The 26,623-nt window shown below is 45.4% G+C and overlaps 1 protein-coding gene across 2 annotated transcripts in view; it reads left to right on the top strand.

Annotated features, from left to right (window-relative positions):
- The first annotated feature begins 879 nt into the window (after window positions 1-879).
- The window catches only part of NELL1 (neural EGFL like 1), a 305,370-nt gene continuing 279,626 nt past the window's right edge, over window positions 880-26,623 (top strand). Inside the window, exons 1-2 of one of the 2 annotated variants that reach the window (XM_075094969.1) lie at window positions 880-1,086; window positions 6,180-6,308. In XM_075094969.1, coding sequence (XP_074951070.1) covers window positions 1,038-1,086; window positions 6,180-6,308 — 178 coding nt within the window. In that variant the 5' untranslated portion in view covers window positions 880-1,037. The remainder of the gene's footprint in view (window positions 1,087-6,179; window positions 6,309-26,623) is intronic. The other variant, XM_075094968.1, reaches the window with a different exon arrangement.

The raw sequence follows: 26,623 nt of genomic DNA, 5'->3' as shown, positions 1-26,623 counted from the left end.
AAACCACGATGTGATGAGGGGAGGCAGCAGAGAGGAGGATCCTCTGGCTTTACAGCTGAAATGGCTTGAATCGAACTGTAGCAAAGCTAGATCAGCTGGAAATCTCACTCTGCTCCTGGTCAGTGGGAGAGAAATTTGACCTGGGGCCCTTAATCCCTACTTCAGATTTAAATCAGGTGTTCTACAGAGGGGGAGGAGGGAGTCATTGCGTGTAATGGATGCACGTGGTGGTCTGTTTCTTGCCAAGGCTGGAGCCAAATTAAAAAAGGCTGGAGGGAAGAAATATTGGAAGACAGGTTTTAAAACAGCCATCAGAGCAGGTGACTCACAAGTATCTTTAAATACTTTACCTCCCTTTAACACTTTTGAGGCGTGAAAGAGCAGTTAAGTGAGGACGTGCAGGAGGCCCGAGGAACTGTACGCATTTCCCTATTATACCTCAGCACTTCTTTTTGTTTATTAATACCAGGCATAAATTACTACTAAGACTAAATAGTTAATAAGGGTTGATTCTTACTATGTTTATGTGTAGAGCCAGGAGGAGGGGGTGGCGAAAGCGCCCGCCGCCCCCGGCAGAGGTGCGGGGCCGCACCTCGCACCCACCCGGGAGCTGCGGGACGCGCCTCCCGCACCGCGGTGGGGACTTCCCCCCCCCCGCCCCCGGGCAATTCGCTTTCCGTGGGGAGAAGGGCCGGCTTTGCTCCGCCAGCCTCCGCTCCCCGCGCAGAAGCCGTTCAGGGGGCGAGGAGGCGCCCGGGGAGGGCGGAGGGGGTCCGCTCCACGCTCCGTGGCCGCGGCCGGGCGGCGGCGCTGGCGAGGCCCGGGGGGGGCCGCGCGTCACGGCGGGGGGCGGGCGGGGAGCCCCCGCTGCGGGGGCGTCGGGGCTGCGCCTGGGCAGCGGGCGGAGCCGCCGCCGCCTGCCGGAGCCGCTCCGCGCGTCGGAGGCTGCGCTCGGCTCCGCTGGGCTGGGCTGGGCTCGGCGCGGCTCCGCAGCAGCTGCCGGGAGGGAGGCGGGCGCCGCCGCCCGCGCCGCGCCGATGGGTCTCCTCCTGCTCCTCTGGGCGTGTGCGGCCGCCGCCGGGGCAGGTGAGCGGCCGGGCCGGGGGTGCGGGGCCGGTGTCCGCCCCCGCCGCCTCCCCGGGGAGCGGGGCGCGGCGTGCGCCGCCGGCCGGGAAACTTTGCGGGGTCGGCGGCGGGTTGTGCCCGCTGCGGGGGCCGGCGGCGGGGCCGGGCGTCCCTCGCTGCGGGGAGCGGAGCGGGCGCGGGGCGCAGCCCGGCTCGGCCGAGCGGGGAGCCGCGGGGGGCGGCTGCCCGGGGCGAGGCGAGGGAAAGTTTTTCCGAAAGCGGCGTGTGCGCTGCGCCCCGCGGGGACGGGGAGCGAGGTGCGGGGCGCGGGGTGCGGGCTGCCCGCCCCGGGTCCCCGGCCGGCGGTGCGCGGCGCTCCCCGCGGAGCGGGCTGGGGGAAGGCGCGCTCCGGGCGAGGAGGGCTGAGAGCGTTATCCCTGCCGATGCTCTGCCCGCTGTGTTATTGCTTCGCCGTTGCGCGACCCAAGTACCGTTTCTTGTTCTTTGCGGAGGCTTTGTTCTCTCTCCCTTTGCCCCGGGTACCGCTTTTCCTCGGCTGGAGCTCGGGAGGGGGAGGTTTCTCGGTGGTGCTTGCAGCTATTCTCAAGGAAATTACCCGGCACGGTTATCAGAAGTGCAAAAGAACGGGTGTTTTAAAATTATGATTATTCTGGTGTTAATTATTATCTTATGAAAATCTACAGATCTCGAGAGGCGTGATATAAAAACAGGTGGAAGAAAACACCACCTGTCCCTCTCGTAGTGGCGTTAGCGCCAGTAGCGCGCACAGACGTTTGCGATGGTCAGTAGGACCCGAAACTCCACTACTTGGAATTGCGAAGCCACTCGGAAAGTTCTTTGTGTGCAACAATTGCCGCCGAAGCTGTGAGAGGAAAGAGCAAAATGCCTCTCCTCGAGCCTGCTCTGTACCGTTAGGATGATGGCACATGGGTACACAGAAATGACTCGGTTGCGTGCGTGTGCTCTTACTTAAAGTTTTTCCACCCCCAAATAGCACGTTACACATGTCGAGGAAATTATAAACGCGCTGCACCCGTTGCATGGCCGCACATTAGCGAGGTGGAGCGTGGCATGATTGCTGGGGCTTGGGTGTAGGTGATAAAGGCGCAAGCAGAGAATACAAGCTGTCGGAGCTGTAAGGCAGAATTAATTTTTTTAGGGATGTCTTAGTGACATAATTCGTAATTATATGGCTTAATCCTCTAATCTACTCCAGTGCCTCCAGTTCACATTGGGCCGAATCCACCCAGTCCTGAGATGATTTCTATTCCCACCCACCTGCCTGAATAATTTGGAGTTTTGCTTGTGTGAGCCACTGATTTACAGGGAATGGCCCAGTTACATTAAATAGGAATTGAAAACTACATCGGTCAGGATCGGGCCCAAGCTCTGCACAGCTCTCCAGTGAGAGCAGGCGGGGTCGATGGTTCATTTTTACTTCAGAAAGAAACGGTGTTTCCAGCTTCTTGTTCCACTGAAGAGAGGCAGCATTAAATACTAGACGCAAGTGCGGTTGATATGCCTGTAGTATCTTTCTGATAGACTGTGGTAGACCACAGGGGAAAAAGAGACTTGGTTATCATACTGAAGCTGCTGATTTGTTGTTTATTAATTATTAACAAGGCTTTTGAGTGCCTGCTGCAGTTTGAAGAGCGAGCACAGGAAAATGACTAGGTATTTAAAGCTGCGTAGGCTCTTGCTAAATAGTTGCAATGACATTAGAAATAGTCTCTGTTTTTGAAAGCATTTTAAAAGCTGGAAGGGGGCACACAGAAGTTGTCACACGCGTTCTTTCACTGGCATAAATCGAAGCCTGTAGAGCTACAGTGATCTATACTTGTTGAGCCTCGGGTATTCAGGCTGGAATAAACAGCTTTAATAGAGCAGTGGAGCTACTGTGATTTATGGGAGTGCCTATACTTGCTAGCTGTGGTTTCTGTCCTCAGCCTGTTGATGTCTGTGGCAGAGCTTTCGCTGACGTTAACGGGGTCAAGATTTGTCTTACTGGGTGTAGTTTGTCCTTCCCATTGAGCAAGTTTTAGTCCCTACTTGATCTCCCTTTGCATTAGTAGGTTTTTGCTGATCTGAATAGATCTGACCCACTTCAAATGAGGAACAGCATACTCCGTTCCTGGCAGGGGTAGTGGACACCGTCTTTCCCGACAGATAAGTTCACATCATTTATAGTGTGCTGCTTCTCTTCTGAATGAAAACCTTGGAAGAAATAAGTCCTCCTGTTTTTTTTCTAAAACAGCCTTTGCTTTTATGAGTGGTTTTTTTTTAATTATTCTTCCTAGAAAGGCTGCTGCCTGTATTTATACACGTTTGTGTCTGGAGTTTGTAGGTTGCAGCCCTTGCGCTGGGAGAGATGCTGTAGGTTGGGAATCAGGAGGTAGATAAGTTCTTCCCTGTCAATCAGTTGGTCTGATGTTGGTTGTGGTCGTTCAGCACCTGAGTGTCTAGGGTGGGCCAAGTCAAAGGTACTACTAAAAGCCTAATGATGTTGCTGATTGTCTGGGAAGTTTTTACCTTTGGAGAAGTTCATCCGGGTTCATACTCTCCAATTTCCTACAAAAAGGTACTTATGCCCACATCCGTATGAAAGCACTGGCTATGTGCACACTTGGGTATGTCGGCATTCTTGGAGCTTTAGTTCTGCCAGATGGCTCCAGATCTTAATTTGCATTGTGGAAATTGGAGACCTAAAGCTGTCTTTTCAATATTTTTTTCTTACGGCGTTGCCCCGTGTGCACTAGTATACCCTGCGTGAGCCCAACACGTTATTCCAGCAAGTTTTAATAGTTGAGTAAAGGAAAGGAGAAAATGCTGTGGTACAGATGATTTATGAGTAGAATACGTAACTTCTTGTTTGTTCTGTACACCTCAGTAATTTCTTAGAGCCTTTAAAAGAATCAGACCAGAATAATTGCTGCTTAACTGATCCAGAAGCACAGTCCTGGAATAACAGATGAATCAATTTAGACCTGAACGTGAAGTCCACTCAGTGGAAACCGGTCTGGACGTGCCTTACAGATAGCGTCCTTGCTCCACGGAAGCCAGTCGGAGTTTTACCATTGACTGCATCTGCGTCAGGATTTCATTCTTGGAGCCTGTTCCCGTTGCTACTGATGTTGGTGGAAAATGTCGTTAGGAAAGTCCTTGGATCCCCCACGAGGTATTTGACCTATGTCTCAGGCACAGGTCTCATGCCACACTTACCGCTTTGTTGGGAGAGAGACGCCGTGGTCAGGCTGGCCTCTTCCCATCCCTAGAAAAGGAAACTTGGAGTGTGTCGCGAATACAGATGTGTGGATATGGCTGACTACGCCAAATTGTCGTGAGTGCAACCTTGTGTATCCTGCCGACTACACCAAGTAGTCGGGAATGTGATTTGTTACACAGCTTTGGTTGACAATTTCAGATTTATTAATATTTTGAGATAGATTCCAGTTTATTAGGCAGTATAATTCTTAACAGCATCAGCCAATTTAAAACAGCAGTTTGATGGAATCTGTTACAATCAACATAGTGACTTAAAGATTTGAGAATGGCAAGGTTGACTCTACTGCTTACATGGAAGAAGCGCGCAAAGGGAAGTTGAGGTATACTCGAGTTAGAATGATTCAGAGGGATTGTGGATGCAGGGGATAAGGAGGACCCTCCCGTTGAATCACGAGGTTCAGAACAGACCCCCTTGCTCTTTATACTCCTTTCAGAAAGAAACTCTAGGTGCGGCTAGGTCCAATCTTAGTCTCAGACTTGGTCAACAGTTTATGTAAATAGGGATAACGTATGTATGTTCAAATTGCACACACGCCCCAAGGCTAACCTGTGAATAAAATTTCCCTTTTAGTGAGTTTCATGAATTACTCACTTTTGCGTGCTGGCATTCATCAGCACGTGGCCGGCGAACCTCGCAAAGTCAGGCCTTTGAGTCCGTGCAGAATCGTCCGCAGACAATCCTTCAGTGCTCGCGAAATCTACCCTGAGAGGCGTCCCAGCCCGGGGGGAGACACAGGGTCACACAGCCCGCTGCGGTCCCCGAGAGCTCAAAGGGTCTACTTCTTGCGTCGCTGGTTATAGGATCAAGATGATTGGCTTTGGTCAATATTTCACATTCTGGCCACAATTCTGGTACGCAAGTTGTGGAGCAGATGGCCCAGGCGCGGACAGAGATTGCCTCACGCCCAAGTTGTTATGATCAAGATAACAACACAACAGGGCTTATGCTGGGATCCTAGAGCGGCCTGGGGAGCTACACCACCACAGTGTGCCGTAACCGTCAAGGTGCCCTGAACATTGGAGCATAGTGACTTCAGACTGCCTGAGTGTGTGTTTCTTCTGTCAGTCCCATCAGGTCCCTGCTCGTTCCAGGAGTGCCCAGTCTTTTCCTGGGCATAAGCTGTTTCTAAAGTTCAGGTTTAGGTTTGTGCTCCTGCTGGTTCGGGTGAACGAACGCCTGCTATTTGTAGGTAGGCTTTGGCACGCTTTACAGACACCGGCCGTTCTGAAATACGGAGGTGAGCTTCCGAGCCAATCTCAAACAGCTTTTGTGAGTCACCCAGGGCTCTTGGATTACGGGATGGCATCCTTTGCCCTGCTACCGTATCTGCTCCAGGGTCATTTTGTCTCGTTGGGACAATAGATTCCATTCAGACTGTGAGCTGTGGGGCCTGGTCTGTTAGGCGCAGCTGGCTATGAAATGCGAGAGGAATTTTCAGTCCTCGTGTCTCCCTGGAAATAGGGTGGCCAATAGATGAATGCTACAAATCTTTCATCTTTTTGCAGAGGTGGTTATGCTTGTATTTATTTATTACTCTCTAGCCTTATGAAGATGCTGGATTAATGGAACAGTTTTCGAATGTTTTAACTTGGTGTAGTAAAATCTGTGGAAAGGAAACATTTTAATTGAAAGAATTGGAAAAGAATATCTTCCCTTTCCTGCGGTAGAGTTACTGTCCTATAAGTGATTATTGTATACAGTGTGTGAGTGTGAAGGTACTAGAAACGTCTGCACTAGATATTCTTCTCCATTCTTTTCATTACCTGATTTGAAATAAAAATTGATCTCTCTCTCTCTCTGCCTCCAACAGCTGTAGGATTTGGAATGGATCCTGACTTACAAATTGATATCATCACGGAACTGGATCTTGTGAATACAACCCTTGGGGTAACGCAAGTGTCAGGACTACACAATGCCAGCAAAGCATTTTTATTCCAAGGTAAGACAAACATCCTCAACTCTCTTATCCCGCTTGTGTCTGTATGAGCTCGTAAGAGCTTTGATGCCAAACTGATTCCCTGTAACGGTGCTTTTACTTAACTGTCGCCTTCTTTTATTTTTATTTTTTGGAAATAGTCCTTGTTATTTTCCTGAAATATGTATGGGTTGGGTTTGTTGGTTGGTTGTTTTTTAGTGTGCTGTCAAGTAGCTGAGGTTAGAGATCATTAGGGAAGGATTTTTGGGTAGGTTTTCAACGCTTCCCAATATTTATTTCTAACTGAATATGTCAAAGCGGTTTCAAGACATGGACTCGGTTGTACTTTCTGTGACTACACACGCAGCCAAAGCTACGTAACCGTGAGCATTTAATGTGTTGACACTGATTAGTAACATGTGGCAAGTCTGTCACTGACTTTGTGTAAACTGTTAAGGTGAGAAACTTGAACAGTATTGCATTTAACTGTCCAAGCGGAGTGCCAGCTACAGAATGAGTCGCTTTGAATTGTGACTTTTTTTTTCATTCAATATTCTACGATAAACTCTTGTGAAGCTATTTAACATGGTGGTGGGGTTTTTTTTTTTGGTGTTTTTTCTTTTTTTAAATTTTTAGTGAGTGAAATTCTAGATGAATTAACAAATCTTACCATGGCCTTAAGTAAGGTCCGAATTAAGAGGCAACACCCCACGGGGTGGAAGCACTGCGTTGCTACAACACGCTTATTAGGTGAGAGAGACATTTATATCAGTTGAGATTAACGTGCATGTTAAAGCATGGTTGGGAACAGTTATTGTGGAGACTTCCTATGTCTGGCTTTTCTTTACTGTGCTTTGCTCTGTGTTGAAGTGCGCGTGTTAGCGTCTCACTTCTTGATATCTGTCCTCTGGAGCTGTTTTTAGAGGCAAACGATTATGATCTCGTTTAGCTTTAGTTCGGATCCGCAATGCTAACTGGCTTTACTGTAAGTAATAAAAGAAGCTGGGCTATAATCTTAGTTCATTCTTTGCCTGGCCAAGGCCAGTTTAGGAGCCAGAGCAGAGACACTTCTGGAGACCTCAGAATTCATTAGTCATATTTCCAATCTTTTATGGTACAACAAGTAGCATAATTTTCACTGGTTCCCAGATGAACGTCCAGAAGAGGAGCGTTAATTTATTCATTTAAAGATACCAGCTGTTTTTCTTCCGATACCCTGACTCCAGGTTTGTGTATTATGGACCAACAATATTAAAGGGCAGTCGTTCCTCTAAGGACTGCAAGGGTCCATCTGACTTAAAATATTTTAGTATTTCCAATTGCTATTCCTTGCAGCTAATTGCAACCGCACCGACGAACTGTCGTGGTGAGTTTTCACAGACTGGTGGCCAGAGCTGCAGGGAAGAAGTCAGATGTGTTTTCAGGACGCTGATTGAAACCATTGGTACTGAAAGTAGATTTTAAAGGCTAATGGTGAAGATGTTACGGATATTCAGTTCTTTTAGCCTGGGAGGACTCCACCTGTAGCTTACGAACTTAGAGATGACAAATGTAGAAAAGGTAGAGCTTGTAAAAATCACACGAGCAGATAAATTGGAAGATAGATGTTCATGGGAAGCAATGAACAAAAAAATCACTGAACGAAGTGAATAGACAATTTGAAATCTGTAGTTAGGTAAATAAAGCTTTTTTTTTTTTTAAACTCCCAAACAGAAATTCTTCTTGCTAATGTGCACAAGACTAGCCCTGTGGTTGGATATCGCCGCTAGTATAAAACTTACTGGAAGGTGGCTTGGGGAAATTGTTCTCTTCGGTTTAGCTCATCAGCGCTTGGGCTGGGAGAAGACTGAAGACTTTTGGTCTATTACTCCATCCTGAGAGAGGTCTGCAAGGGGTCTTTTGCTGCTGCTGTCAGACGGGAAGGCCGGGGCCGCCCCAGTGGCTGCTTCCCTTCTTGTTCATATCTATTATTTGTTAAATGTCAGCAGTATCTCAGCAGCTGTATGAATTGCCTTTTACTAACAGAGGTGACTTACTTTACAACTACGGTTTGGGTGTGTGCGAGGTACTTTGGCTGGAACAGGGAGATATTTAACTTTGATTTTTCTCTTGCCGGACAGTAAAACCAATATAGAACTCGGGGCGATGTATGGGCAGCTGCTATGTCTAAGTTAGAAGGAATACTTTTTCTCAGAGATTCATAGAAAAACCCAGCCAACATGATACTCCCAAAGGAGAGAAAAGACTGGAAGATAGTGCTTAGTTTCAAACTGCTGTATCCTTTTAGACCAGCTATTTCAGTCTCCAAGATGCGGTCCTTTGAGCGCAGCTTTGCTTTGATTAGTTCTTGGCATGTGTGAGTAGTTAATGCGCGCTGTCCTGGCTGCGCCGCGCTGCTCCGGTGCTGCCTCCGGCGCTCGGGGCAGGGGAGGGACCTGCCTCACCTCGCAGGCTGATTGCTGAACGTGGAGCCACGTTAGAAGACCTCTTCGCTCATAGGCTTTCACCGCTGAGGGTTTCCTAGCTTAGGAAATGAGAAGAGTGTGTCAGTGTGTTCTTTGGTGTGTGGTTTTCGCAGGGACGGTTTCGCCCGCTGCCTTTGGCAGCGTCCTTACAGCAGTGTAACGGGGCTCTGAGCTTACACGAAGGTTCCCTGTGGGTCACTTTGTCTTGTAAGATGTATTTCCTAAAATGACTTTATTAAAGCTGTTCAAACTGAGAGCGTTCCTTTGCATGTCCCTGGAAGTCTACACCTCTTAGCAGAGAAATAGTAGTTCTTCCCCAAGCCAGACAGTTATGTGTGCTGCTGTAGTGAAAATATAGATTGTTTTCCAAAGCAAGATTCTTTTTCTGTGAATTAAACCGTTTGCCCAAAACTTACAAAGCCTTCTGCTTCATTCTTTTGGTTGCATTTAGAAGCAAAAGGAAGAAATGAAGAAGGGGGGTGATAGGAAGATACGCACGAAGAAAAGGAGAAGCTATTATTTTTAATTAGATATTTGACCAGTGGTGTCTTAGAGTAAGTGACATACTGTTTGTTACAAAGTTTCTGGGGCGTGATGTCATGATTTGATTTATCCTAGAGAAAATGTAGGAGGACTCTTTTTCCCGGAGAGTTAGCAATTTCAGTCCGAGACAACCTCAGTGAAGCCAGTGGAGTATTCTGATTTTATAATAATATTGGTTGTAACAGCTGAAACTCAGATTTCCGTGTGAAGAGGCCTTACAGGCAAAGAAACGAATTCAGCTCCGTTGCAAACTCTGTGACAGCAGGATAGAACCGAAGTGGCAACTGGGAGATGTGGCCAGCCTTCGGGCAACGGAATCTGCTACTAATTCAGAAAAGCGTGGAAACCTATAATTAAGTGTAGTGATCTGAGCGGTCCTGTTGGGCATGGGCTTTGATTATTAGAGTGTTTCGGCTGGGTTTTTTGATTGATCAGTTCCATTATTTGTGTGTTTCAGTTGCATTCTCTGTGAAATGGGGATGAGGGAATCCTAAAAGCAGTGTAAGTGCTGACAGTGTGAATTAGATGAAATGTAGATAGATAACTTGTAATTGCAATTCTCCAAACAGTCTGACTCTTAAGATCTCTAACATTATGGTGTCTTAATTATTTATCTTTTATTTATTTATGATAACAAGAGTGGGAAAAAAAAGTCTTTGTGTCCAGGTGCGTTGCTCTAGCATGAAGGGACAAAGGAGGGTGAGTGGAGATTCTTGACTAGAGCGCTCTTGGAGAGCAGGGCACCCAAGATCCTGGTGTCTGACCCCACGTCTCCTCACCTCCAACCACGAGTCCAAAGAATTCAAGATCTGGGCGTGGGTGGGAAACCTACCTCAAAGAAATGTATTGAAAATATTAATCGTCCACCTAAAGCATTACAACAACATCTTACAAACACTGAGTGAAAGGCGTCTGCAAATAGTATCTTAGAAACATGACAATGACACTGAAATTCCCAGAACAGGATTATAGTATAAATTTTAGTACATTGAGAAACATTGAACCGTGGCTCACTTAGTGGGGCTCAGTCCTGTTCTGTGTTACAGATAGCAGGGAAGCGGGGCTTGTTTTGACCCTGTAGATGGAAACCTCAGCAGGATCTTGAGTTCAGTGGCAGGGGAAGGCTCTTATTATAAATAAGGCAAGAGGAGGTGCTTAACCTGTGCCCTGTTTCTAGGTAGACCGAGCCCAGTCTTTAGCTTAGCTGCTACATTATGTGATTATCTTAACCAGTCTGACTTCAGCTCTGTGCTCAGTTCTCGTTGGGGAAGTAAAATTTTATTCCTTTTACAACCTGTCAGCTATGCCCATTTCTTTTTAATTCTTCTTGTCTCAACATCTCTTTTGAACTAACAGAGGCTTAAGGCCTTTACTTATTAAACAGTTCCCCCAAGTAGTTTATTAAGGCTTTGCTATTTCCTTTCCTAGCAGTCTGGCAGTATTTTTCAACTTAGTTGTTAAATTAGGAATGGTCTTTCTACTATGTATACTGTGGATAGCACTCAGTAAAATAAACCACCAAGTACTGTTAAAAGTCTAGCTATATGTAGTCCTTTTGTCCTTGACGGTTTCTTTGCTTGTATTAAATGACCACTGGGGATTTATAAGAGAAACCCGTGGCGCGCATCTCCTGCAGCACGGAGGTCAGTCGTGCTCCTTCTTCCCACTTTGTACCGGTGACTGCCGAGTTCTTTTCTGTACTACCGTGGCTCCAGCAGGAAAGGTGAAGAAATAACAAGTATCTTAAAGCACAGAGAAAGGCGATGCTTTTGTGAGAAAAGAGTGAATCTTGCTGAGGTCCTGAAACAAAAGGGCTGTCACCTGAAACAAACAGGCTGTTCCTGAAACAGAAGGGCCAAAAGAGAGAGCAAAGATGCAGTCCCAAGGGGGGTAGAGGTGCCTCCCAGGCTCACTTGAGCTTCCAGATGCTGTACAACCCTCTTTGTCGGTGTTTCCTCTCAGTGTGTTACGGATCTGGATTAGACACCTTCCTCCTTGACTTGCTAGCTCCTCCTTTAGAGAATGGAGGTGTTTCCAGATCCTGTGCTAGGAGTCCAAGTCCTAAAAATCAGCTTTTGCGGTGCCAAAGTCGAAGGGGTTTGGTTGCTTGCCCCCTTTGCTGTGTTTTGAGCTTGTTGGGTAAGGAAAACTGCATGACTTTGTCTTGTCATCAGCTGTGGGCACATACCCTTTATATCGGGAATGTTAGCTCTGCTTCTGCCAGGACGGTCTTTAGGATACACTTGTTATGCCCTGGCTATGTATGTGGGGCAGTAGCTCGGCCGGGTGAGTTGGCTGCTGCCTTCCTTCATCCGCGTGTGAACGTCTTCTTGCCTGAGTCTCAGTGACCCATGTGCTATGGCTTAGGTTTTAATCCACTTCAAGTGTTAAAGCTCAGTTATGCCAGCGTGATGTGCAGGGTGTGTGAGCTGCAGAACTCAGAAAAGAGCTGGGGACTGAATGAGAGGAAGCAGATAACGGCTGGAGGAGGAAACTTGCAATTACTTTTCCTGGGATGGGCGGCAGGGAGGTCTGCAGTGAGTAGGAGAGATAAACTTTAGTTTTGGAGTTCAGGTCATCGGTCCCTCTTCACATGAGATAACGAAACGAGAGTCATTGCTTGCTGTGTGATCTCTCCTGGCATGCTTATAGAAAATATTAAGTATAAGCAGTATCGTTTTTACTGAGCAGAAATCTCACGGTCGTAGAAAAATTAGGAAGGCACAACATGGGTGGCTTGAAATCTTTGTGCTGCCTTCAACTGTTGTAAAAGTGAGTAGCTCTAGTACCTTCTCTGTGCCTGGTGGTATCTGAATATTGAGTCTGGCTGGGAGGTTTTGGGGCAGCAGTGGTGCAGAGCCTCCGGGCACAAACCCCTGGGCTGCCGGTGTCCTGCTCCTCTGCACGCTTAGGCCTGGCTGGCAAAGCAGATGATGACCCTTGTGCTGTTGGAAAAGAAAGGAACTTTTTTTTTCTACATTTTTAAAAAATTTTACCAGGTATTGCCCACCAGCTGCCTGGGCTCACAGCTGAGTGCCTGTGCGGCTGCTCGCTCACTGCTTTCCTCCAGCCAGATAAGTTTTCTTCCCTTTCAAAATATGCTTTGCTTGAGGTGCCACCAGCCAGGATGAGGGGCCGTGCTGTGCCCTGCAGTGGGGCAGCTGGAACTGGCTGTGTCTGGCAGCCCCCACCTCCCCTCGCAGAGGTGCCCTGCTCGTCGCCACCTGGTACAGGTAGATATTCATGGAAACTCTGCAAGCTCCTCAAACTTGTGACCTTTTTATTTATGGATTTATTTTAAAAAGGGAAGAGTGATGTTTCTTTCCCCGTTCCGTGCAGGTCTGCGCTGGTTTCCACAGGGGTGGGGTGAATTTGGGGTTTTACCCTGTGTTGCCCTTGGGGTGCCTGCCCCGGGTTCCTGGGACCTCAGGGGGGCAAGGCCGCCAAATAAAAAGCCTTTGTACGTGTAAGCAAAAATATTATCTACGTCCGAGGTGTGGGTCAGCCTCTCGTCCTGGTTGTGTGGTAACACTTCGGCGTTGTTGCTTCCTTGGTGGTAAATTTTGACTATTTCCCTCTCTTTTCACTAAGATCTCCCTTCTGAGATCCTCCTTTCACAGGGGGAACAGCAGAATTGACGGTTCACTCAAAGCCAATCCACGTCAAGGTCTCGCTGCCTCCGAGGGCAGCTACGGGGACCTCTGCTCACCCGTGGTGGTGGCTCTCAACCTGCGGCTGCGTGGAGATGATGGGGACCCGGCCGATGTCTGTCTTCCCCCATGATGGAGGTTTGTGGGGTGGTGAGAAATAGGGCCCATCCCATCCCTCAGGAGAGCGGGATCATCACCTGCCCTCCACACTCATCTCTTGGGATGTCCACCTGCTTTCATGAGCTCCAGCCTGGCCCTTAGGGGCTGTGGCAGCTGCCCACCATCCTAGAGAGCTGCCAGAGAGCTCCCTCAGTGCTTTCAGCCCTTTGTCAAAGCTGGTCTATAAAGCACTGCTAAAACAAGAGTTAAGATACCAGAGAGTTTTAGTGGATGAAGTCTGTTGCAGTTTAAAAACATGGACGTTTGTGTGCCTGAGCGGTTGGGCACGTGTTGTACCTTCACGGCTCTGAACACTTGTGGTCCTGTAGAGCAGCTGGGCTCGCTGTGCCCAAGAGGATGGAGGAAAGTGTGACTTCTCTGGAGGGGGTGGTTTCTGGGCTTGTGTCCATCAGCGGGGTGGAGAGCAAGGTCTTGCTCTCTTCTTGTGATCTCAAGTGCTTCTCCTCCTTGCCCCCCGTCCTTCCCAGACCTCTGTGGAACCTGGGAAGGAGAGGGAAGTAATGCTGGAACTTTAGGCACAAGGACTGGGTGTGTGAAGTGACAATAATATAGTTGGGATGACTGGGCTCCCCTGAGAGCCAAGGACTGATGCAGGCTGGTGCTGGGCAGTGGGTGGTGAGAGGCGGTCAGATGAGATGAGCTGTGACAGGCAGGGCAAGGAAACCGGGCCTCAGATGGGGAGGTGGAGGGGAGAGAAGAGGAGCAGCTGTGGTGAGGAGCTGGAGGCCAGGAAGGGAGCGGGTGATGGCCAGGCGGAGAAGCTGTGACAAGGACGCTACAAGGACTCTGGCCTGAGGGGGAGAGTGAGGTGCAGGGATGAAGAGAACGGTAAGGGGAGCCCTGGGCAGCGTCTGGGAGAAGCAGCCTGGAGAGAGGGGCTAGGGCCTGGATGGGAGACCCAGGGACCCCGGTCTTAGACTAGGTGGGTAGGGCTGGGTAAAGGTTTGCTTATGGCAGAGGCAGCATAGAAGGGAAAAGCACTGAAAGTTCAGATTTGGTAGTATTGTAAAGTGGCCGAGATGTGTGCTAATTTTTAACAAATGTTTTTGGAGGATACGCCTTGGCTAATGTGGTTTTTTTTATTGATGATTTAGAACCTTAATTTTGCTGCGTTTTGGTTGTTCACCTGTAAAGTTGAGGTACTAATGCCCTTTCCTCTAACAACAGTGGTGTGAAAAGAATTCATTAATATTTGTAGAGGTCTCAGATACTGTGCTGGAATAATTAACTTGGTCATGGTCTGCTCTGTCTTCAGAGAACGATATGAATACGGTAGATCTACTGTGCAAGGTGAGCCTTGAACAGTAAAAATCAAGCAAAACTTTTCCGATCCTGTTTGTTAAATAAATACGGGTTTTTTTCCTCCTCCTTCTTTACATTGTGCACTGCCTGAGACAAGGGGCCCTCTGGAAAGTCCCTGTGTGATCCTGTAATTAAGAACCGTGTTGGAATGCGCTTCCCTGGAGGGTTGAGCAAGGTTTGCCTTGTGAGACTTTAACCTTAACATCTGTCTAACTTCTCATTTATGTTTGGTTTTTTTTTTTTTTTTAAAATATATCTGATGTTTTAATGTGCTTTGTATACACAATGTAAATTTTTTTGGCAATTAAATCATTAGGCAAAGTGTGGCTTTTTTTTTTTTTGCTTGGTGGTGGGTTTTTTTCTGTTTGGTGTTTGGTTTTTGCCTTTTTTTTTCTTCGCAAACCTGACCATTTTCAGAACAGAAACGATCTGGAGTTGGAATACAATAAGCTAGGAGGGGATGAACGAGATGAATCATCTTCAATGGAAGAAATTAAAGATCAATCGAGACATAATTATTGCACAATGCTTCGAGGCTTTGAAGATACATAAACTGCTGTTAACTTTGTCAGTTCCCAGAAGTAGTTTTAAAAATACTCATATACCCACGCAGTGTAGGCTGTTTTGACTCTTGTTTAGTATTTGAGTTGTGTTAGAACCCTGGCTAGGAGTAAAATTTATCCAACGCTGATATGAAGGTATAATTTGTAAATCCTCATAGAGTTTCTTCTTCCATATCCTCTTGTTTCAAACATCCCTACCCCCACTGAGGTAAGTGTAGACTAAAATAGAAGCTTAGTCACATTAAATGACAGTGACCGATGTCAACTTTTTTTTTTAATCCTGAATATTGTCATGCTGCCTTCTGTTACTTGACATTTTTTGGGTTTCCCATCATGTCTGTAATGATTAGGAAGGAATTCTGAGCACGTGTTGCCTCTGTCCTTGGCAGTTATTTTTGCTTTCCTGCGAGACAATAATTGTGCTACTTGTCTAAATTCATTGCCATGGTGGTAAGTACAGAAGGGAAGTGGGATAAGCACTTCAGGAAGTATTTCTGTAGTATGCTAGAAGCCTCGAATGCTTCTGGCAACCTGTTTACAAAGTTCTGTAATGAACGTAAGCAGAAAAGAAACAAAAGGTCTCTGCTCTTCAGTGGGCAGAGAGGGGGATGCAGAAATTAGTTTCTGATACTGCTAGTAAGCGTTGCGTGCTTCCACGCGACGTGGGCTGTGTATGTCCTTACAATGAAAGTACATCAGTTTAGGTGTAAGTAAGAATAACAGTTGGAGTTTCTTGTGTCTTCATCAGAACAGAACAAAAAAGACCTTTTTCCTGCAAAGTATTTTGGCAAACTGATACTCTTAAGTCATACCATACTGCACGTAATCACGTTTTATTAACTACTTGTTTAGTAAACTAATATCAAACTGGAGTAAGAATATTGTTCTATAGTATCTTGTCAAAGAGGCCCATGTGCTAGTCAGAGCCCTGGAAAGTTGAGGTGAAGCAGAGTCGGTCCTTGAGCCGTGCTGCCTTGAGGCGAGTCCCTGCACAGCACTGAGTATCGCTGGGTGGAGAATCCTGCCCAAGGTCAGGGTAAGCCCGGGTTCCTGGACAGATGCTGGGGTAAAGAGAGCAGAACCGGAGCATGACTTGGCACTGCTGGGTTAAAACTGCTTGAAATGCAGAGGGGGAGGGAAAAAGCAACACTGAAGGACTGGGTTCTCACTGTAGGTGATGAAACAAAATGGCCCATTATGGTTGGTTTTGACCCCAAGAGGGATCTCTTAATTTTCTAAACAATTGTAGAAGAAATGTGTTAATATCCATTTGATCGGGATATTTACGCTCATCCAACTTGATTAAACTACCTCTAAACAGAGATGCATCTTTTGCCTAAAAAGAAGTGGTGTTATTTGAAATTACTATCACATGCGTTTAAACGCATACAGTGATATTTCTCTCTCTTTTTAAGATTTTGTACCTTTAAAAAGTACACAAAGGCAGATATAATCAGACCTAATGCAGGAGCCAGGCATGGACCATTTCCTGTGGTGAAAAACCCTGCTGTCTTGAACTACCTATCAAGAATAAAAATTAGATACTACTTGAGGCCTCAACCTACTTCTTCTATGCCAAATTCTAGATTAATCTTGCCACCTGCAGTGTGGGTGTATAAATGACACGAGGGGGACGTTTTTTCTCTTATTTTTCATTTTTGCCACATAAATGGTGTGAAGTAATCATGTCATACTGTGCTGGTTTATGGCATTATATCATGTGATTGCCTTGCCTTTTGTGGCCTATTCAATGATAGAAAATGCAGAACATTAGCTTTTTTTTTTATAGAATGGACAAAAAAATTTGGTTTTGGCACCTGATGTCCACTAAAACATTAATCTAAATCAGCAGCCATGCGGGTTGCGTACTTGCTAGAAGAGCAAAGTTGGTTCTGTAATTCTGACAATGGGGATCTGTGGATCACTGTTTTTGAGCAATAAATACTATAGCTGAGCACCTGTGTTTTGACTTCCTAAAAAAACCTCTCATTTCAGTCTGTCCCCCATCCTCCGTCCTTGTAGGATAACGTTTCTTACGTAGTTACAGCTGAGCTTGCCATTGGTCCTCCGTGCTATAAATAGGAAAAGATAGTATAGGATCTCTTCAGCTGCACGGATTATTTTACTGAGCCTGTCCTCCCCTTGCACATACGGTGACTCCTCCCTCTGAAGCTGTGAGATTTGGCGTCGGCGGGAGCAGACACCTCCTGCAGCAGACAAGTCTGTGTTGTAAAACTTAGTTCTGTGTGGTGTCCTCCCTTTTTCTTTTTTAAATCTTTTGTAAACTGGAAGGCAGCAAAGATGCTCTGAGCGCGCAACACGTATAGAACTGGATCTTGGAAGTTAAACGCCCATAGCTGCTTTGATGAAAGCCTATCTACAGATGGCACACAGACCTGCTTCTGCCTCCCTCTCTCTCTCCACTTTGGCTCATTGTGAATTACAATATTGAAATTTTAAAGCCTGTTCTTGGGGGCTGGTGAAAATAACAAAGCCAAGATGTGTGGGAGGAGAGCGGGGATTGTGTGTGTCATGATTTTTCTTGGTCTGTAGAGGTCTCTATGGATGTTCATCATGCTGTTTGGAAAACGAAGCAGCACAGCCTTAAAACATGATATTTGTAGAATAATTTGGTAAATGCCGATGATTTTGAAACCTCGCGTACTGCACTTTATCTCCAGTCTTCCTTTTAAGGGAATCTACTGCCAAGTTGTGGTGGGAGGACTCTGTGCAGTATTAGGAATCATATTAGGGAAATGGTAGAAGTGGTTTAGGTTTACTTCATTCTAATTAATTATGAAGCCGGAACAAAATTAAGTTTCCTTTTTACAATAGCATTGCCCGCACATTTAGAAGTCATGGTCCTCCGTGTTAGCTTTTTGTCCTCTGATTCTGGCAGTGCTTTTGGTGTTTTTTGATGTCTTGCGAGTGCCAGCTTTCATATGGGATATTCTGCCTTTCTAGCTTCATGCCATCCTAATTGTTTCAAAATGTAGTCATTAAAAAAAAGTAAACATTATTGCTGGTGTTATTGCTAACGGCAAGAAATGCAAAAATGGGGCACACATGTGGCAGTCCTATTTAAATAAAAGCTTATTTTCAGAAACAAAGGCTTATGGAGCAAAAGGGAGCGCTTAGTACCCCAAGCACGTTTGCTGTTACGGATGAACCCACAGCAATGGATGCTATCAAAGTTGTCATATTTTATTCATGAGTTGTGGTATGCTTGGGTGAAATAAGAAAAGCAATGCTCCAAATCATAATTATGGTGTAAAAAGATAAAACAGTTATTATTGTGACACTTTGGAAAATTCTTAAATCTCTCAAATAATTCATATAAAACTTGTGGAGAATGACTAAGTATGTTAGCTGTATTTATAGTTCTTTGTTGGGGTGGGGTGTGGAACACTTCGCAAATAGAATCAATACATATTTTGGGAGAATATATGAATGTGTGCATATATGCGTTCCAAGAAACAAAGACAACTAAAATATTGAATATAAATGTAAAGCGGCTGACAGCAGAAATTATACTTCAGTAGAGAAGGGCTTTGACAAATGTATTATGCCTCATGTTATTATCATGCAGTTAATAAATAAAACAGACACCCAGGCTTTAATTTGCTTTAGCAATAACATGGAAGTGATTTTTCTGAGGGAAAGAAAACAGAGGGGAGAATTAGTTCATGAAACACATTTGTTTAATGCTTGTACAAATCGTATATAGAGAATAAAGAAAAAACATAAGATTTTAGTGATAAGTGAGCTAAATGCTTTAAAAGTAATTAAGAAACTATTTAGAGTCTCAAATCATTGGAAGGTTTTGAACCAAGAGAGCCCTTCAGCATATGCTTGCTTTGAACTTTACGGATAATTTTGTTGCCTTTAGTTGGCTTATTCATGTGATAAAAGGCTTTACTGGACTGGAAAGTAAAACCTTCGTGTAGGTGTAGCCAGGTCTGCGTTAGCTGCCCTAAGCAGCACTAGGCACTGTAACCTCTCTCTGCGAGTGAAGAAACTGAGTCGGAGGTTTCTGTTTTGCTGAAACTTCCCTGTTAATAAACTACTTAAAACCGTTATTTTGATTTACACGCTTAAGAACGCAGGTTTTCACCAGGGAGGCAAACCCTCATTTCTGTGTGGCTCTGCTGATGTTAGACTGGGATTTTTCAACAGAGTTCAGGCATTCAGCGTCTCTCCTGCTTCAGCACGATCTGGGACTTAAAATTTCTTTGAAAATTCAGGTTATGGGTTACTTGTTGACTGTATCTGTCATATTCATGTTAAACTTAGGAATCCTAAAGCACTTCAGAAATATTTGTTAGTACTATCTATTTTTAACACAGTTGCCATAAAGGATGAGCAGCATTTACTACTGCCTGTAAGAAGGAAGAGTGCTCAATGGGAAATGAGAATTATTACATGATAGCTTAAAAATACAAATGGATCAATCTCTCTGCATGCTCTGTTGAAAAAGTTTATATTTTGTTTCTAGATTACAAACACAGCAAAGGTTACAGCGGGAGGAAATCAGACCGAACTACAATTAGCAGTTGTTTGTAAAACGTGGCTTCTCGATCTGATTTTTGGTCCTCACCTGGTACCATCTTAAGTTTCTTTTAAACAAACATGGCTGAAGAACGTGTTTTGTCAGGTTCGGTATGTGTTATCATTTTTTTAATTTCTAATTTTTTTGTGTCTGCGACGTCGAGCATACCTGAAAACCTTTTGTAGAAGCGGAGGAAAAAATTGCTTAGCTGGCTTTTGCACGAAGCCAGGACAGAAACAGTATTTTTGGATGGCTCGTTATTTTGTGGCATGAGCATTTGACATACTCTAAAATAGATCCCTGACGTGTCCTGCAAAACAGACAGCATATTGGTAGTGATTCTTAGCAATTACTGCTTTTTCCCGATGCTGCGTACGCTGGCTCTGTTCAAACGTGGCGGTGTTGCTAGTGCAGTCCACGCTCTTTCTGTTAAAATGTTATTGTTTTCCAAATTTGCAAAGAGCAATCTTTAACATTTTAGTCACAGTGAGTGATACCTTAACTAACTTAGATAAATAGTGGGAAAGATGTTAGAATCGGCGACTCCTGAACTAATTAACTAACAACGCATGTAATTTGATTAAGTCACGTGATTTAAGAGCAAATTATGTGCTTTTAGTGGTGGTGTAACTTCTGGAGCATTTTTACCAAGCATTTAATTTAAGGGATCATCCATTTGTAAATAGTCTTGATTTCAGCATGAGTCTCTTGAGGAAACAACAGAGCCTACTTGAGGAGGCGAGTCTGAGCTCGATAGTTGCTTAAAATATTTTAAACGAGGAAAAGTGGCTGCCTGAGTAACAACAGGTGGTAAGTAGCACTCAGCAAGGCGAGCAGCGTTGCTCTTGGCTGGAAGCTTTTTACAAAGCCATTTGGCTCACTCCAGTTTTCTGATTTTGCTCCATAATGGCCAAATGCTTTGAAGACGGCATCGGTCGCTGCGCTATGCGTGTGCCCGGGCCTGCCGCTCATCCTCTTGCTGCTGGAGCAATGACTCCAGCGCTCTCCTTGGTCGTTCTGTCCATTTGGGTGGAAAAAACACAAGGAAGGGCGGGCCCTGGAGACATGAAACCCACATGCAGCGGAAGAGGGGCAGTCTCTCAAGTGGGCTTTGCTACAGCTTTCTGCTGCTGTGGTTTCTCTCTCCCCTGCAGGACCTTTCGCTGACTGGGGCTACAGAAACATGGGTGGCCGCCTCCTCTCTTGCCGTGTATTCATTTCCAAGTCTTGGGCAATATCTGCTGCTCCGTTTGTTCCAGAGTACTCAGTTTCCAGTGTTCAGCTTGAAATGCTGATAAAGCAAACGAAGGACTTAGACTCTCTGACAACTACTTAATTAACGTGAGTGTGGTCATTCCAGCTAGTGCTCAAGTCGGGCCAATTTTCAAGAAGTGCAGCGTCCGACATTAAGCCAGTAAATCAACTAAATTGTTGGTTGGGGAGAAACTGTGATTTGATAAGTAGCCTCCGTTTGATTTCTTTAGTGACTCAAAATTCTGCTGTCCCTGGCATCTGGAGGTTTAGCATTGGGTTTGCAATAGCTTCCTGAAAGGAATGAAATATATATATAATTTTAAATGCTAGATTAATTTTGTTAGGAGAGACCTAGTTGTAAACTAGCTTACAAACATGTACATCAAAATGACAGCAATATATGAACCCTTATTGCCAGGGTAGTTTTGCATCATGCAAAAGGAGAGTTTTCATTGAATTATACTATTTTTCCACCTTCTCTAGCAGAACTGCTTTTGCTGTATAGTCATGGGAACTTACCTTTGTAACATTAGCTATTCACCCTGGTAATTGCTCCATCCTCTAATTTAATGAAAACCCATTAAACCGAAACAATAATTAAAATGAGACATCATCTCTGTAGGAGGTTTGCATATTAAAATCACCAGGCATTTCACTGCAGACGGATCTTATTCTTGAGAAACAGTGTTTGAAGCAACATGTAAAAAGTGTTTTATAATGAATAATCATAATTTAGAAAGCCGTGCCGTTGAACGTGATTTCCTACTGTTTATTACTGACTCTGAGCGGCGCTAGCAAGGCAGAAGCATTTACAATCTCTTTTCGTACGGGTGAGAATACCTAGAAGCAGAGATGTACTCATGAGAAAACATTGCACCTTCTTTAGTCCTCCCTGGTAGCATAGTTTTAAGGAGAAGGGTGAGGTGTTTTCATCCCTTTCCCTGGGTTGCTGGCAGGTAGGGCAGGTGGTGCTTGTCCCCACTGTGCCAGTGCAGGGGCCCCCCGAGAGCAGCGTGGTGCCTGCTCAGGACCTTAATGTAAGCTTGTATTTATTTTTTCCCTTGGCGGTACGTGAGAGCTTGCTAAAACCCATGCTTTAGCCTGGCTGGCAAGCAGTGTAGGCGAGCGGCAGGCACGGTGGATGAATTTGGGTCTGTGCTTGGGTGATGTCTAGGTGTGCTGCTCCTGGGGTGATGGGTCTCTGCAGCGCGGTGTGGACTGTCTTGAGCCTCAGCGTTGATATTGAGCGCCCAAGCTGCTCTGGGGGATATACGTGGCTCTGTGCCTACTCCTGTGAGAGGAACATATTGCAAAGTCTTTTATTTCTTTCGTTTGCATGTAAGGAGAAATTTGTGTGACTTTTCTCCCCACTGCTTAAAATAGAACATCGGTGCTGTCTGCAGAGAACTCCATTTGGCCCTTGCGAGGCGGGGAGGGCCAGCTACCTGAAGTGTTTCCCTGCTTGGCAGTGAAACAGCTTCTTTCTGGAGAAGAGCTCCATGGTTGGTGTTTGCATACTTCTGCGAACTTTTGGATCTGTTTGTGACTTGTGTGGGCTGAGAAGTGGTTTCAGAGGAGCAGGAAGGAGTGGGCGTCTATCACCAGTAGTGTTTTGGGTTGTTTGGTTGGGTTTTTTGTTTTGTTCTTGGTTTGGGTTTTTTGACCAGTTCTTCAGAAGACGATTTGTGGGACCAATGTGGAGAAAGGAGTCTGTGCACTGGATCCCACTTTGACGAAGCACCTGCCTTCATCGAGCAAGAGGGGTTTTGCATTGTTATCATGTGTTTTCATCCTGAGCAAGTTTTAGAAACTGTCTACACTGAGAGTTGCTGGTTTTGGATCCTCCTTCTACTCTTGGTTCCACTTTTGAAAAGCTGATGAATTAAAAAAAATGGGGCACTGCGTTTTTTTTAATAGAGATTTTGGTTTTATTGGATTTTGCCTGTAGCAAGGTAAAACCCAATATACTGCGATATTCGATTCTATAATTGCTGTAGTTAAAGTCCAGGTTCTCTGCTGTTGCAGGGTTAATTTCTACTTGCTTGTCCACAGTGACTGCGCAAAGGTTCTCCTGAAAGCACGTTGAAACAGAGAGCTTTCAAATTATTCAAGGTACCAATAAAGCAATGTGTTTTGCAGGATGTTCCTTACCAAAGTAAGGAAGTAAGAAGGAAAGGTATTCAAGCAGGCTTGTGAATGATGAAACATATCTTTTGCTTCAGAAAACATGAGCTGATTTAGAACTGAATTTTAGTATTTTTCTCTGATGGAAGCATCTATTCAAGAAAAATGATATCCTGGATGGACTGGGATTCAGCTTGTAAGAACTGGTGCACACTTTGCTTAAAATTCTAGTCCAGATGGTCACATGCTTCCCCTTCTACAATGCATTGTTGACGCTGTCATCAAAGTAAGTTTGGCAAGAACTTTCCTAGCGCTATAATTTCTCTCACTCATTTTGTCTGCTTCTGTGTGGTGATCATTTTCTTACCCTGTTTCTAATGGAGCTGAAGCCAACTTCTCCCTTCCTCTTAATTGGGGCCTCTCATATGTCCTGGGCTACAAGTGGCAAAAGCCTGAGGCTTTGATTTTTAGTTGCCAGAGCTGGTGATGCATAGAGCAGAGGATTCATGCAGGAGGGCGTGGCTTAGGGCCTAAATCAGGTTTGTAAGGACCGATCTTAATCCTGAGCTTTTGTACCTTCTTAATTCCATTTGTCGCGCCGGATTACTGTGTACCGAAATACCTGTACAATTCATACGTAGAGGGTAAAGCTTGCCCTGACAGCGCTGGCCCCAGTGCAGCATTACCCTTCATCTGGACTGGTCTTAATGGAATGAAAACAAATGCATGCTAAATTAAAAATGTGAGGCTTATTTTGAAGGTGCTGGAAATGAGTACCGTGAGTAATTGCAGTTGCAGGTAAGATTCATCAAGGTGGCCGAGCGTGTAGGAGCTTGCCGCAGCTAAGCGGGGGTGCTGTGGTCTTCCCTTGCCGGGCCCGGCCGGAGTCGTGCCGCAGCTGCTGAGCCCCTGCCTGGGTGCCGCAGCCCTGGGTGCCGGTTCGTCTCATAGCTCCCTTTGGCTCGGTAGGGCTGCGCTGGCTGGGGGCTGAATAGGCTCACACGGAACAAAGCAGCCAGGAGGAGGCAAGGTGGTGCCCCTAGGAACGGGGAAGATGGCGCCGGGCAGGGAAGTGTGAGATGGCAGGGATTAAATGGGTTTGGCTGTCCTGGCAAACTGCACCGTTGCTTTGTGTTTGGTGCTTCTTCCCGGGACCTGTGGCTTTAAAAAAAAAAACAAAAAGAAAAGGAATTAAAATCAAGCAACAAATATGCACTCTCTCTGACATGGATGTGTCTTCAGCTTCTCTGTTTTGCTGAAGGTAGAAAGTTGCCTTTACTTGATGCTCTGAGATGATTTGTATCTGTTGCACTTTCAAATAACTGTGCATGCTTACTTTTTTTGCTTGTTTTATTTTAGAAACAGTCTGGTATGTTTTAAAACCCCCTTCCAGACAGTCAGTGTTTCAAATTAAGCAAATATAATCACATAGAAGGGCATGTGAAAGTCATATCTGTGTTTGTTTATTTATTTATTTTGCTGAGATTGCATTATCATTCAAGCATGAAGCGATGTTTCACTGAAGATTACTGTACAAACCTATATTGTTTGTTCTATATGGTGTAGGAAATACGACATTTCATTACGAGCAGACAGTTATTTTTATGGAGAGCATAAAAAGTATTCTCCCTTTCAGGCACCTGTGGTGAGGGGATGTATGTCTTCTCAATTCTTCTTATTTTGAAGTGTGAAAATCAACCTGAAAATAGAAAGCTCTTATTCGAAATGGGTTGTACTCCCCGTTCGTTTGTGTGGTACTTTCTGCAGTAATCGAGCAAAATGCAAACCGAGGACATAGCCGGCGATCGCGCAGCAGGGGGAGGGACGCTGCCGGAAGGGTTCGGGGGGCTGTCCCGGGGGGCCCGGGAGCTGGGGTGGTGCAGTGCCGGCTGGGCCATGCCCTCAGCAAGGCCTCACGCAGCTCCTTCCCAGCAGTCGGGCCCCAGGTTGCGAGCCCAGCGCTGTGCTCAGCACCCCGTCAGGTTTGTCATCTCTGTAATGCCAGATCGCGTGCCCTCTAGACCCTCGCGAGCCTCGGTGGGCTCCGCAGCTTGCAAGCCCAGTCGTGGGCTGTCGGGTCGCGTTTGCCCGCTCGCCGTGGAATTGCTGGGAAACTCCTCTCGTAGTTGCTGAGGTTGAGCTATGAAGAACAGCATTTCTGTAGCCATTTTTGCATCTGCAAGGACGTTTTTCTGTTGTCTGGTGGTAGGGGGGTGTTCCTAGGCACTGGTACTGGGTAGATCTACTCCATATCAATAGCACCATACTTAGAAGTGTGTTAATTTTCAGAAGCCTAGTAATATACCTTCCTTAGTACAAATTATACTAGGATGGCATTACAAAGCAGTATAGCTTGAACCCAAGATTCTGGAATTTCAGAACTTTGTATCTTATTGATTTTAATCAACAGAGTCTGAATGTAAGGCATTGCGTGCGGTTTTGGGGTATTCATGACTGTGAAGAGGCGGTAGAGCATAGCACAATATTTCAAAGTATGTTTCCATATGAAGTAGTCAGTGCATTGATTATTCATTCATGATTCTGAGCAAAGAGACCTATATTTTTGTACAAAGTTTGGTGGATAGATGGCAGGATGTGGCTTTAATCTGGGTCCCCCTGTAAAGAGAAAATGTTGGACTTTGCAAGGCTTGACTGAAATTTTACCATATATGTTCCACTGACAGCACTGCCTAAGCTTTCATGTGAAGGAATTTTTGAAAGCTTTGATAAGTCATATTTTATTTCCAGTGATTGTGACACCCTTAAGAGAGGAAAAAACCCACAAACTAAAATCAGCAAAAACCAACAAAACCCGAAATGTTTTGTAAGATTCTAAGGTTCTTAACCTTCAAAACGAGGGTAATTATCCTCACCTGTCAGCTCCTGGACATTTATTCTCTGAGTCTTACTTGTGCCTTGGAGCTTAGTACAAGTGGTTTGTCTGTCTGTGTAGACAGCAGACTGGATATCGGAGGACTTCTGGTGCATGGGACACGTAGTCTTGTGTCTCCTGCATCAGCTTTTTTTAAAGAAACTATATGGTATTTATGACCAGTAATAACACCTGCTAGGTGAAGATAGTGATGCAGATAATGGAATCTTGTAGATGAAGACAAAATCTGGTCTTCTGTGCTGGATTTTCTCTTCCTCCATTCCCCTTTCTGATGGCAGTGGAAATGATTTGTGGCCTTGAAGCTTTATCCTCTGCTATGATGAAAGTGGCATTGGACAGACAAATAGTTTGTTGCTGTAAAGTGGGCATTATATTTATTTATCACGTGAATTTGAGCCTCTGGCAAAGATTTTCTTTGTAAATGACGACTAGAGATTTCTGATGTCTAATTTGCAGTACTTCTCAGAGGTGGGCTTTTCCGAGTGCAAGCGTGTTATGGATTCTGAGTGTGTAGGCTCATTTGAAGGGCTTTAAGCTGCACAGGAAAAATTGAGGCACCCAATTACAAAACATGCTTGAATACTTTTTCCTTGGAGTTTGGTTTCAGTCCATGGCATTCCCTCAGTAGTTGCGTTTCTGAGTTTCAGGTTGTTTTTCAAGCCAGTCTCTCCTCTTTCTGTCTGCAAAGCCTCATTTAATGACACAATGTTGTGGGGGTTTTTTGGTGCTTTTTTTTTTTTTCTTTCCCCTGCAGTGAAATTCTGAATTGTAAATCTCATCACTCCTTTGTGTGTTGCAGCATTCATGCTGGGCTGG

The sequence above is a fragment of the Phalacrocorax aristotelis genome, chromosome 5, assembly GCF_949628215.1.
Source record: "Phalacrocorax aristotelis chromosome 5, bGulAri2.1, whole genome shotgun sequence".
In the NCBI taxonomy this organism is placed as follows: Eukaryota; Metazoa; Chordata; class Aves; order Suliformes; family Phalacrocoracidae; genus Phalacrocorax; species Phalacrocorax aristotelis.
This window is presented reverse-complemented; position numbering and strand designations above follow the sequence as displayed.